This window comes from Nansenia antarctica (genome assembly GCF_963989245.1).
Source record: "Nansenia antarctica genome assembly, chromosome: 4".
NCBI lineage: Eukaryota > Metazoa > Chordata > Actinopteri > Argentiniformes > Microstomatidae > Nansenia > Nansenia antarctica.
Window position 1 is genome coordinate 63,678,317 of NC_137689.1, and position 12,985 is coordinate 63,691,301.

Genomic DNA, 12,985 nt, shown 5'->3' on the forward strand with positions numbered 1-12,985 from the left:
CAAACACATACACACACACACACACACAGACACACATACGGTGCGTGTGTGTGCGTGGTATTAATCTATTCTGGTACATGATATGTGCTGTTATGGTGGCTGGTTGGCTTCTGTCCTGAGATGTAGTGTAATGATTTGTGTGTGTTAGTCTCCTAAATCTCCTGTCCTGATTTAGAGAATCCCTGGAGGACTGTTTCTGTTCGCCATGGCAACCGTATGATGTTGTTATGGTTACGGTATGATGTTGTTATGGTGACTGTAGAATGTCGTTATGGTAAGTGGCAGATGTTCCCCGATGTTATAATAAACGAGTGTGTGTGTGTGTGTGTCTTTCGGCATACGCCTGTGTGTGAGTGTCTGTGTCTGTGTGTGTGTGTGTGTGTGTGTGTGTGTGTGTGTGTGTGTGTGCTCTATGACAGTGATAAATGGCTAACACAGGTGGTAATGAGTTGAGTCCTCTGCTAGCTATCCCTCTCAGGAACGCTGGCCCGCCCGGCGCCAACATCAAACACCTGCTCCCGGGAATTACCCATCGGAGCGCCGCTGAGACCTCTCAACAGGTCGGAATCACATCCCTGCCCCGGCCAGTGCTCCGAGGGGATTTAAATCCACACTGGACGGCTAATATGGCTTGAAAGAGTGTGTATGTGTGTGTGTGTGTATATGTGTGTGCGTGTGTGTGCGCCTGTGCTCATGCGTGTGTGTGTGTGTGTGTGTGTGTGTGGTGGCGTAGGCCATTACCAGATTAATTGTAATAAAAACCACAGGACAGCGTACTCTGGGCCAAAGGAGAGCGTTGAGAAATACTTTCCCATGAAGTTTACTCTCTCACTGCTCCCTCTCTTAATGCCTCATGATATGGGAGGAGAGGGGGGAGAGGGAGGGAGGGAAGGAGAGGGGGGGGGGGGGCAGGGTTGGAGGGGGCAGGGTGGGAGGGGGTGGAGGTGGAGGGAAGGGGTGATAGATAGGAAAGCGATTTCTCTAACTGTGAATAGCCTGTGAGCGCACACCTTCATCATTAATACCCTAACCCTATATCACTTCCCTGTTGGACTGGAATGTTTCTTCCTATCAAACACGCTCCAGCGAGTGGTTGGTTTGTACGGTCCCTCAAATGTCTACTAAGCTGGGTAGGACAGCCTACTCTTATGATGCTGCTAATACTTGGAACTCTATTCAGAATTCTCTGAAACTGGACACTCTCCCATCACTCAATGATTTTAAGAACTTGGTTTTTCCCCTCTGTGTCACTTCTTGTAACTGTTTTTAAATTATGTTGTACATTTTTAGTAATGTTTTTTGTTTGTTTTATATTTTGTTTTAATTACTATTCTGTTTATGACTTATATTGTTGGTTCTCTTTTATTCACTCGTTGCTACTGTAAATGAGGGCAACCTCAGTAACTTACGAGTTTAAATAAAGGTTTGAATGAAAAAAAAAATGAAAAAGAAAAAATACATGTTCATACTGTTTACAGTTTGACTCTAGAGCAGTGGTTCTTAACCTTCTGAACCCCACCAGTTTCATATGCGCATTCACCGAACCCTTCTTAATTGGAAAAATAAAATGTGATCTTTTCAAATTCAATGACATTATCTGACTGCATTGCCCACAGCAATCCAATATTCAATTATAATTATGTTATAAATTGATATGGATCAATTTATACCTCTTATTAGATTATACATTCTCTGGTTGTTATGTTTGCCTTTTGGTTGACAGCAAAAGAGGGACAGAGGAGGATAGAGAGGGAGAGAAGGAGAGAGAGCAGGTCTAGACACTGCTCTAGAGCATGTGTGTGTGTGTGTGTGTCAGGCACGTGCCGGGAGCTTTTAGATTGGGTAAGCATAAGATATAGAAATACACATAATTACACATACACACTATCAGTGAACGCCACGTCCTTGGTGTGTGTGTGTGTGTGTGTACGCGTCAAGGACGTGCCGTCCATATAAGTAGAGTAAGCAGTGCTTACCCAACGAAAAAGAAAAAAAGGACCGTGAAAATATTAAAATAAAAGTGCATGTAACCGTTTGTTTGTTTTCATTAAAAGAGTCGTATTTTAGGTCCCAGGGCAGCAGGAGTCATTCATTTTGACGTTGCATTTTTAGCGCCACCTGCAGGAGTAAGCACTTCCTACTCTGCTTGCATTGCGTTGCATTATAAGCACTTCTCTCTCTGCTTTCCCTCGCGTACATTCGAATGCGTGAAAATGTCTTTTTTATTTTTTTACGATGCCTCAGCCCGCTGTTTAATGTGGCCAGGGTAAGCATGCTTACAGCCAATCAGTAGTTCTTTAATTCCGATAAGAGCTACTGATTGGCTCTTATCACTTTCAAGTTCACTTAACATTTCACCTCTCGCCCGGCAGAATAGCTTATGCTACCTAGCTCAAACGATCTAAATAATAATAATCAATAAGGATAACTTGCTTGATTTTGTGAATATGGACATTACTGTCAGCGACCTAAAGGGATTTCGTAGACTGGACTGGACTGGAAAAACACAACTACTGGCTAAATGCCGCCCGAAGCCACCGCTCACCGATCTTCACACCCAGAAAGGGAGAGTCGCTACAGCAAGCCTGGTATGAGCGGTTTATATGATTTATATGATTCGCGAGGCTGGTGATGTGTGATGTGATGCCAAGTGCCTGTGTGACAAAGTGTGAAAAGAAAGTGTGTTGTGAGTTTACTATGGAGGATGGAAACGGTGTGTGTCTGTGTTGTGCATGTGTGCGTTTGCGATGTTGAAACTGGACTTGTAGATTTCAGCAGGTTGGCTACTTGAAAAGATCTTGGTTCAAAAAAGATTGAACAATGAGCACCCCTGATATAGTCGAAACTGGCAACTGTTTTTTTTGTTTTTGGTAATCTGATCACAAAGTGACACTACAGTTTATTAGCGGGTTCTAGGGCATCAAAATTGCATTTCCTTGAAACTGCGTTCACTGATAGCGTGTATGTGTAATTACGTGTATTTCTATATCTTATGCTTACCCAATCTAAAAGCTCACGGCACGTGCCTGGTATGCGTGTATGGATGCGTGGGTGTGGGTATGTCTGTGTGTGAGTGTGTGTATGTGTGTGTGCTTGTGAGTGTTTGTGTGTGTGTGTACCGTGTGATGAGGATGGCGGTGTCTACGGAGGGGAGGTCCTCCCTCCATCGTGTGCTGAAGTGTGACATCACACTCTTCTTCCCGTACTCCTCCTGCTGCCAGCGACAGAAGCTCTCCAGCATCTTCTCACCATGGTGACCGATGTACATGTCTGACTGGAGGGGGGGGGGGGGGGGGTAGTTAGGGGGGAGGGAGAGAGAGGGGGGGTGGATGAGAGAGATAGAGAGCCAGAGGGGATGGTAGAGACAGAGAGAGAGAGAGAGAAAGAGAGAGAGAGGGGATGGGGAAATGGAGAGACAGAGAGAGGGTAGGGAGAGAGGGGGAAGAGAGAGAGGGTGGGGAGAGAGACAGAGAGAGGGTAGGGAGATAGACAGAGAGAGAGAGGGTGGGGGAGAGAGAGAGAGAAGAGATTTACTACTAAAAGTGTAGCCTAACCAAAATCCAAATCTAGGCATAAATAAGAGTGTGTTATGACTACGGAGATGATGGAGAGTTCACGTAGAGGGTAACTACTCTACTGTATAGGAAGGTATGTGTGTGTGCATCTGTGTGTGTGTGCATCTGTGTGTGTGTGTGTGTGTGTGTGTGTGTGTGTGTGTGTGTGTGTGTGTGTGTGACGTGTAGTGTGTGTGTGTGTGTGTGTGTGTGTGTGTGACGTGTAGTGTGTGTGTGTGTGTGACGTGTAGTGTGTGTGTGTGTGTGCGTGTGTGTGCGTGCATGTGTGCATGTCTTACTGGCGTCTCTTGCAGCAGCACTAGCTTGGTTAGCCTGATGTTGATCTGGATCCCCAGACTCTTGTGTTGGAACAGGTTGAACACCTGCAGAATCGGACAGGAATATCACACATACACTTACATACACACACACACACACTGTATCAACGGAGGCTGGTGGAGGTAGAAATTGGAGGATCCTCTTTGAACACAATAACGCATATTATTAGGTGAGCCAGCGACAGTAAACACAAATGATGCTTCATACTATAAGACACGAGACATGTAAGCCACCAGACAATGATATCTGCCTGATACCTTGGTACCTGCATGACTCAAGACTGTGCTAGCACACTGAGCTAAAGCCTAGCCTGTATCACCGGGAGTATCAGTAACACTAGAAGGGGAGACAGGGGAGAGAGGATGAGACAGAGAGACAGAGGAGGAGAGAGAGGAGGAGAGAGAGAGGAGGGAGGAGGAAACAGAGAGATAAAGGAGAGAGGAGGAGAGGAGACAGGAGGAACAAGGAAGACAGAGAGACAGAGGAGAGAGAAGACAGAGAAGACAGAGACAGAGGAGATAGGAAAAGACAGAGAGACAGAGGAGAGAGGAAAAGACAGAGAGACAGAGGAGAGAGGAAAAGACAGAGAGACAGAGGAGAGAGGAAAAGACAGAGAGACAGAGGAGAGAGGAAAAGACAGAGAGACAGAGGAGAGAGGATGAGACAGAGACAGAGAGACAGAGGAGAGAGGATGAGACAGAGACAGAGAGACAGAGGAGAGAGGATGAGACAGAGACAGAGAGACAGAGGAGAGAGGAGGAGACAGAGACAGAGAGACAGAGGAGAGAGGATGAGACAGAGACAGAGAGACAGAGGAGAGAGGATGAGACAGAGAGACAGAGGAGAGAGGATGAGACAGAGACAGAGAGACAGAGGAGAGAGGATGAGACAGAGAGACAGAGGAGAGAGGATGAGACAGAGACAGAGAGACAGAGGAGAGAGGAGGAGACAGAGAGACAGAGGAGAGAGGAGGAGACAGAGACAGAGAGACAGAGGAGAGAGGATGAGACAGAGACAGAGAGACAGAGGAGAGAGGATGAGACAGAGACAGAGAGACAGAGGAGAGAGGATGAGACAGAGACAGAGAGACAGAGGAGAGAGGATGAGACAGAGACAGAGAGACAGAGGAGAGAGGATGAGACAGAGAGACAGAGGAGAGAGGATGAGACAGAGACAGAGAGACAGAGGAGAGAGGATGAGACAGAGAGACAGAGGAGAGAGGATGAGACAGAGACAGAGAGACAGAGGAGAGAGGAGGAGACAGAAACAGAGAGACAGAGGAGAGAGGATGAGACAGAGCGACAGAGGAGAGAGGAGAAGACGTACCATGTTCATGATGGTGAGGATGAAGCGCTGGGCGGCCTCAGCGCCGTGGTAACTGACCATGGCGGGGTCTGCCACCACCAGCGTCTCCACGTTGTACTCATGTTGGAGTTTGTACGAGTACCTCTTCCCTCTCCCAGCCTCGGCCGGACGCTTGGCCCTGCTCTTCTGTCTCTCTGTGGAGAAGAAAAACACACACTTTAGTTACCCTTCAGCCATAGAGCTTTAGATAGATAGATTGATAGAGAGAGAGAGAGAGAGAGAGAGAGAGAGAGAGAGATGGAGAGATAGAGAGATAAATAGATAGAGAGATAGGTAAGAGAATGAGGTCAGTCTGAAGCATGATAGTAGCCAGACAGACACACATTCACCTCAGCTGGAGCACATTTGGCAGATCAAAGGCAGATAGGCAAGACCTTGTAATGAAAACCATCACATGTGTGTGTGTGTGTGTGTGTGTGTGTGTGTGTGTGTGTGTGTGTGTGTGTGTGTGTGTGTGCGTGCGTGTGTGTGTGTGTGTGTGTATGTGTGTGTGTGTGTTCTAGCTCTAGCTCTAACTTTCAACAGAGTCAGACATAATATCCCCTTTCAGTGTTTCTTCAAAGAGAGGAGTCAGAGTGAGATGTGTTCTCCAGCGCTAGTTGAACCTGGGGAGGACAGGTGGGGAGAGGCTGTTTTATGCTCCACACATCTTTGACAGGTTAGGAAACCCCAGAACACAGCTGAGGACTGTCCACACACACACACACACACACACACACACACACACACACACTCTCTCTCTCTCTCTCTCTCTCTCTCTCACACACACACACACACACACACACACACACACACACATACACACACACACACACACACATACACACACACACACACACACACACACTGCTGGAGCCATATTCGTTTGTTGGGGTTTGATTGAGAAAATAAATTAATGAGATATTTTGTGTTTACATACATTACAATCTGTTGAATATTATGAAATATGTTTATTTACCGGTATATGTTTTGTTTACTTTTTTTTGTTTACTCGATTTTGGCCCGATTTTCCCCCTTCCGACCAAGGACAGCAAACGCCCGATTATCGAATGGCTCTAAAGATTATCCTACAAGATTATCCTGTGGTGTGAGGTGTGTTGAGAGTCCATTTCTCCCGACAATCTGCTCGGAAAATGGTCGGGGCCGACAATTGTAAATATTAAACATGTTCAATATTTACGACCAAAAATCCTCATGTGTGTGGGCGAAATTGACAACACCCGAGTCCGATTGTGACGTGGAATGGAATGTAGCCAATCAAGAAGCGAGCTGACTGACGTGTCTCCTTCTTTTCGTTCTTCTGCACTTTATTTCTCCTGTCACACATAGCTGCCTCTACAGGTCAGTCAGGGTACTACTACCCTGATCACGCAAGATTTCTGGCTTGGGGGACAAGACTCCAGACTGTAGGAGAACAAATCTGTATGCATGTGGTCGTATATCGGAGCACACCACACACAATACGATCAAAGCTGTTCAATCCATTATTTTTTATCTTCATGTGTGGGGTCTCTCTCAGATAAAAACATTTGTTAAGATTTTGAAAATCCTTATAATATAATATAATATATATATGTGTACCAGGCTTTAGTCACTCTCACTCTCAATCTCACACAAACTCACACACACACACACACACACACACACACACACACACATACACACACAGTCAGACAGACAGGCAGACAGAGAGACATGCAGGTGTATGCGCGAGCACACACACACACACACACACACACACACACACACACACACACACACACACACACCACTGAGAACTGGCAAGTAGAGACATGTCTATCTACCCAGCATTGTCCGGCTCAGTGGCTATCAATCAGACTGAATGAATGTCTGTATAAGCACCACAGAGACTAGCATGTGAGAGGAGCAGGAATCACTCTCTCACAACGTATAGACAGATAGACAGATAGACAGATAGAGAGATAGAGACATAGATACAGTAGATAGATAGATCGTAGACAGTAGATAGATAGATCGATAGATTCTAGATAGAACTTTATTTAAATTTCCCAGGTGAACATCGTGGATGCCAGTAGAAGATAGAGACTCACCTGGTATGACCCCACAGGAGTTGTCAGTTGTCTGTCTGTCCGTCTGTCTGTCCGTCTGTCCGTCCGTCTGTGTGTCCGTCTGTGTGTCCGTCTGTTTCTCTGTCTGCTTGTCCGTCTGCTTGTCCGTCCTCTCCCCTGTGGCCCGCCTCCTTCGGTAGACACGGTGAGCCTGTCCTGTCACGGCCAGCGTTTGATTGACAGGCTCGATGTAGAGGAAGTCCCCGTCCAGCTGGATGAACCCCATCTGTATCAGACAACACAACACCGTCAGGAGGTCCACCCACTATCATGATAACAGTGGCATAGCAGAGGTAGAGAGAGGTAGAGAGCAGAGCACAACACACAACAGAAAGACAGGCTCATTGTAATGCGTGGAATGGAATGAGGATTGGTATTCATTCCTCTGAGGCTCAGTTGGTAGAGTCGACCAACAGAGCCTCCGAGGAATGAATGCCAATCCTTGAGCATGGTGCTAACAACGCTTAGGTTGGGGGTTCAATTCCTGCTGGGATCATATACAGTATATGTATCATATATATATAGAGAGAGAAATAAATGTATGCACTCACAGCAATGTAAGTCGCTTTGCATAACAGCGTCAGCTAAATGGCATGTGTTCATTATTAATCCCATATATGTATGCATTACAATGAGCCCGCCCTCCCATTTCTACATCCACCAGACTCCAGTGCTCTTTCTTTTTCTCCATACATTCCCCCCTTTCTCTCTTCTCTCTCTCTCTCCTTCTCCTGACAAGAAGAAACCCTAAGGTCTCCTAGGGTTTACATGAATGTGTAAAACCTAAATCTAAATATTTAGGTGACATTTTCTCAGAGCCAGCTGTAGACTCTTAGCAGCCTCTGCATTTGTCTTTTGCCGTGTCATCATAAGCATGGTATTAGTATGTCGTTAGAATGTCAGAGCGTAGCAATTGATGCTAGACATTCACGTATCTGTCTGACACAGGAGAGGCTGGTGGAGGCAGAAATCGGAGGACGGGCTCATTGTAATTGATTGATGGCAGCTGCTGGACTGAAAAAATCAGGTGTAGTGCTGAGGCACAAATATGTACATTTCAAGCCTGCAAACTGCGACACTTTAAATAAATGTGCAATAACACTATTGTGCAATATGACAACCCTAGTCGTCTATCTGTACAGTATAGTATAGTGGATATTGTACATAGCCTTTATTTATGTAAACCAGCTCCTTCCCTTCTTGTGATTTTTTTAAAAGTTTTTTTTTTTTCTTTCCTAACACCAGGGGAGCCACCCCTCCTAAATTTCGTTGTTTGGTACCTGTACTGTAGCAATGACAATAAAGACCATTCATTCATTCATTCATTCATTCATTCATTCATTGTAATGCATGGAATAGAATGAGGAATGGTATCAAACAGGTGCCTCATTCCATTCCATTCCACTACAATGAATACAAAAAAAAAATCTGTCTTCACAGATCAGGGGAACCTAAGAACATCCCAGTCCAAAGGTCTGAAGGCCCGGAGAACCAGAGAACCAGAGATCCGGCTAAACCATAGAACCGGAGAACTATAGAACCGAAGAACTAGATAACCAGAGAACTAGAGGTCTGGAGCTGTATTAAAGTGTGGTAGAGCTGTCTACAAACTCAAGCGGGGGAAATTTACATCACAGGTCAGTTAGTCCAAATAACAAGCCTTAGCTTACGTACTCCCCGCCACGTAGCTTAGCTTAGCTTAGCGTACCACCATGGCTCTTGTTGCCAGCTGGTGTACCTTGGACAGACCCCTGGGGATTACCTGGGGGGGTGGGGGTGAAGCGGGGTGAGCCCCTGCTGAAGGCTTGTTTGGTTTGGGTTCATTAAATGTCTGATGATTTGAGCAGCAGACTAAACAGGCCAACAGGCCCACAGGCTTGATTAGAGAGTGGCATGGGAGGGGGGGCATGGAAGGGGGGTGGGGGGCATGGACTGAGATCAACAACCTAACAACTGCAACTCGATAGATATGCAACTTACTAGGGTCAGGGCTAGAGTTAGGGATAGGAAAAGGGTTGGGTTAGAGTTAGGGCTAGGGAAAGGGTTGGGGTTAGGGTTAGGGACAGAGAAAGGGTTGGGTTATGTCTAGGGTTAGGGCTACGGAAAGGGTTGGGTTAGGGCTAGAGCTAGGCTTAGGGCTATGGAAAGGGTTGGGTTAGGGCTAGGGAAAGAGTTGGGTTAGGGCTAGGGCTACTTAAAGGGTTGGGTTAGGGTTAGGGTTAGGGCTAGGACAATTTGTTCATAGTTACTGTATGTGAACATGTTTAATCCATCAGTAGGAGCATATAGAAATAACACATTATTAAGAGATTAACGTCTAAGACTGTAACTCAGCCTCAGATATGAGTGGCAGAGGCATATTGGTTATTACTGGGTGTGCTCGCTCCTCTGGAGTTATTGCTGCGCTACTGTTGCTGAGTTATGGCTCTGTAATTACACCTATTACAAGAGCTCAGGGTTCGGGTCACTACGTTCACCGCCTGTCACTCATCCAGCCCACAGCTTCTCCATCGCTCCAGCCATGACTCCATTTACATGTCAGTCCAACACTACTGGAGTGTGATTGAAGCTCTCTGGTACACAGAGAGGAAACACAAGGGAATATTGTCCTCTTTCTCTGGGTAGATTCAGTATGTTTTGGAAACTTTCCAAATGTCTACAACCATCTTAGCGTGTAACAAGTCACAAGGTGAACAGGCACAATCCGAACTGTCCGTAATACAGTAAGTGACGTATAGTATGAACCAGAAACCACAGCCTTCGCTACCCTTTAATGGTTTGAAACCACCTGGACCGGCTCATGAGAGCTGGGACGTTCCACACAGAACACAGTAACGTTTGTCTTGTTCTAAAAATAGACAGCAACAATGTGGCACCTTGGTTGACTCCTGCTGAGGTTAACGACGTGCTAGATTCCTCTGGCAGCTACTGGGGGTGTGTGTCACTTCAAATGTTGCCATGGTGGTGTGTCTTAGAGCCCCAGACCGCTTCAGAGAGACTTCTTTCACTTTGAACAAGGCCTGGGCTGGGAACAGTATCCAGACAGATCTGAGTCAAAGATCTGGCTGTTGTTTATTCCTCAAAAGCTGATCTGGGAACAGTGTCCTGGCTATCTGAGTCAAGGATCTGGCTGTAGTCAATTCCCCTAGAGCAGGTCTGGAAACAGTAGACGGGTTATCTGAGTTGATCATCTGACTGGTGCATTATAAAGCCTATTGTGGGGTTGGAGCCATGGGGTAGAATAGCATTATGTTCATATGGTGGTTCTGCAAAACACACACACACACACACACATACACACACACACACACACACACACACACACAGACATACACACACACACAGACATACACACACACACACACACGCATGCACGCATGCACAAACACACACACACACACACACATACACACACACACACACACACACACACACACACACAGACATACACACACACACAGACATACACACACACACACACACACACGCATGCACGCATGCACAAACACACACACACACACACACACACAGACACACACACTAATATTCGAACAATAACTCTGTTCCCTCTCGTCGAACTGATTGTATCTATGAAATGGTAAGTTGGGTTGTTGATTGTGTCACGCATTTGCAGTGTGTGAATATACACAGCAATATTGTGTTCTCTCTATTTCCGTGTGAAATGAATGAATGGGAAGAAAATCTGAAAGGGAGCCTGTTTTTTGGTGAGCTTCTTGGCAAAGTAAAAATCCATAATTCCAATATCGCAGCGTCACAAACGGTTTGTCGTCGCCATCGTTAAAGTTAATTCTCATGAACTGCAATATTTCATTAATTTGACCTTGTTTTCTCACAGACTCGCAGACAAAAAAAAAGCAACGGAAAGAAAAAACTAAGGAAAAGAAAGAAAGACATATTCTCCTCCTGCCAAGCCGGGCTCTGGTTGCGTGTTTGATTCTGTGTGAGAGGGGAGGCTCTGGGTGAACAAGACTGTGGCTCTGTGGTCCAAACCTCAACCCGTCCAGCCCAGGTCCAAGCCTCCAGAACCACAGGAGCTCACCCCGAAAACCTCAGGGGGCGAATAATGAGTCAGCATGCTGGGCCTGAGGGTGGGTGGGGGGTTGGGGGGTTGGGGGTGGTGTGGGACTACACAGACAGGGTGGGCCAAGAACATAATATGAGAGAATGAGAATAAGGCCTACTGTCTCCCATGCTGTGAAAAGATACACACCTGAGACCAGAGGAGGGATGGAGATGGAGACACACACACACACACACACACACACACACACACACTCTCTCTCTCTCTTTATCTCTCTCTCTCTCTATCACTCACTCTCTCTCTCTCCATAATTAGAACTTTTTAGGAAATAGATTTTAATTTAGACTGAAAGAGTTTCCTAGCTTAATGTAATGTAGTCTTTGTGTATGCAGGCATGGTAATTAGTCTAATGATGTGTGCTGTTCATTCTTTAGATACAGTTGCATCCATGACATGTCTAAAAGCAATAAATGACTGTACAACTAAAACCTCAATGGCATATGATATGACAATGAAATAATCAATAAAATATCTAAGTAGGACATTATATTTACCAGTCCTGCGCAGGTGCTGAAGGAGGCGAGGGATCGTGCGTGATTGAGAACAGTCCCGGTATAATAGCACGCTCTCTCCGCGCTGGCAGCGGCCGCCGCTGGCGTGGGGCGCGGGGGAGATGCCTTTCGTGCTTTCTGTCTTCTCTCTACCATGAATTTCTGGGACAGAAACCGCGTGTCTCTCTTCAAGAGGAGGTGCAGCTCTCTGCCAAAAGCAGGAATCTTGAGTCTGAGCCCTGAGGAAACGGCTGTTTGCGGTCCGGGTCCAGACTGCTCCCAGCGGTAGAGCTCCTCCGGGGAGTCGTACTCGTCCCAGTTGGAAATGGAGCGGACCTCCCGAGAGCTGCTCCCGGCTCTGGCGTCGCTCTCTCGGCTGTTTGGTTTGTCGGGAGCCGGTGGACCGTTGTCTGGAAAAACCTCCGGGAAAACGATTTCGGACTCGGAATCCTGGAAGGGATGTGGATCTGGGGAATAAGCAGAAGGAATGAGAGCGACGCAGAAAATAGGCCTAAGGAAGGACTAGCCGCCACTACCAGCTACAGTAACTTAGATTGGAGCAAAACTAATGTTTGGATGGTCCTGTGTGCGCCAATAAAATGACTGTGTGTAATCAATATCACGGGTGCAATTGTCAATTACGCAGCGAATTGGGGAAAAAGTTCAACTGAACGACAAAAACTCGCAACTCAGTGTTATCAAGCCTTGTGAGTATTTTGCATTCAGTTGACATAATAAAACAACGTTGAATGATACAGTATTTGGTCCTGTACCTGCAATGGCAAACGCTCCGAGAAAGCACAACTGATGGACTAGACTCCAGAGGCGCTTTAGATGCATATTCACAGTTAAAAGTTAATTCAATCAATTTGCACAGCTACAGCAGGTCAGTGTTGTTAGAAAGTAGCTCTCCATGCACAGAAGTCAGCCTCTGTGTTGTCTTTGCAGTGGTTGGTTTGTAAGATCCATCTCCCGGTAAATGTGACTCTCCCACTTCTCTCTCATGGAACACTTTCCAAATGAATGACTGCGAAGCCGGCAGTG

At 46.2% G+C, this 12,985-nt stretch overlaps 1 protein-coding gene across 1 annotated transcript in view; it reads right to left on the reverse strand.

The window, feature by feature from the left end:
- The window catches only part of LOC308156250 (A disintegrin and metalloproteinase with thrombospondin motifs 19-like), a gene marked incomplete at both ends in the record, with an annotated part of 56,864 nt that extends 44,083 nt beyond the window's left edge, over window positions 1–12,781 (reverse strand). The window contains 6 exons of the mRNA XM_080529598.1: window positions 3,120–3,274; window positions 3,854–3,937; window positions 5,220–5,392; window positions 7,415–7,574; window positions 11,945–12,408; window positions 12,715–12,781. Coding sequence (XP_080385724.1) covers window positions 3,120–3,274; window positions 3,854–3,937; window positions 5,220–5,392; window positions 7,415–7,574; window positions 11,945–12,408; window positions 12,715–12,781 — 1,103 coding nt within the window. The remainder of the gene's footprint in view (window positions 1–3,119; window positions 3,275–3,853; window positions 3,938–5,219; window positions 5,393–7,414; window positions 7,575–11,944; window positions 12,409–12,714) is intronic.
- Between the last annotated feature and the right edge of the window lie 204 nt (window positions 12,782–12,985).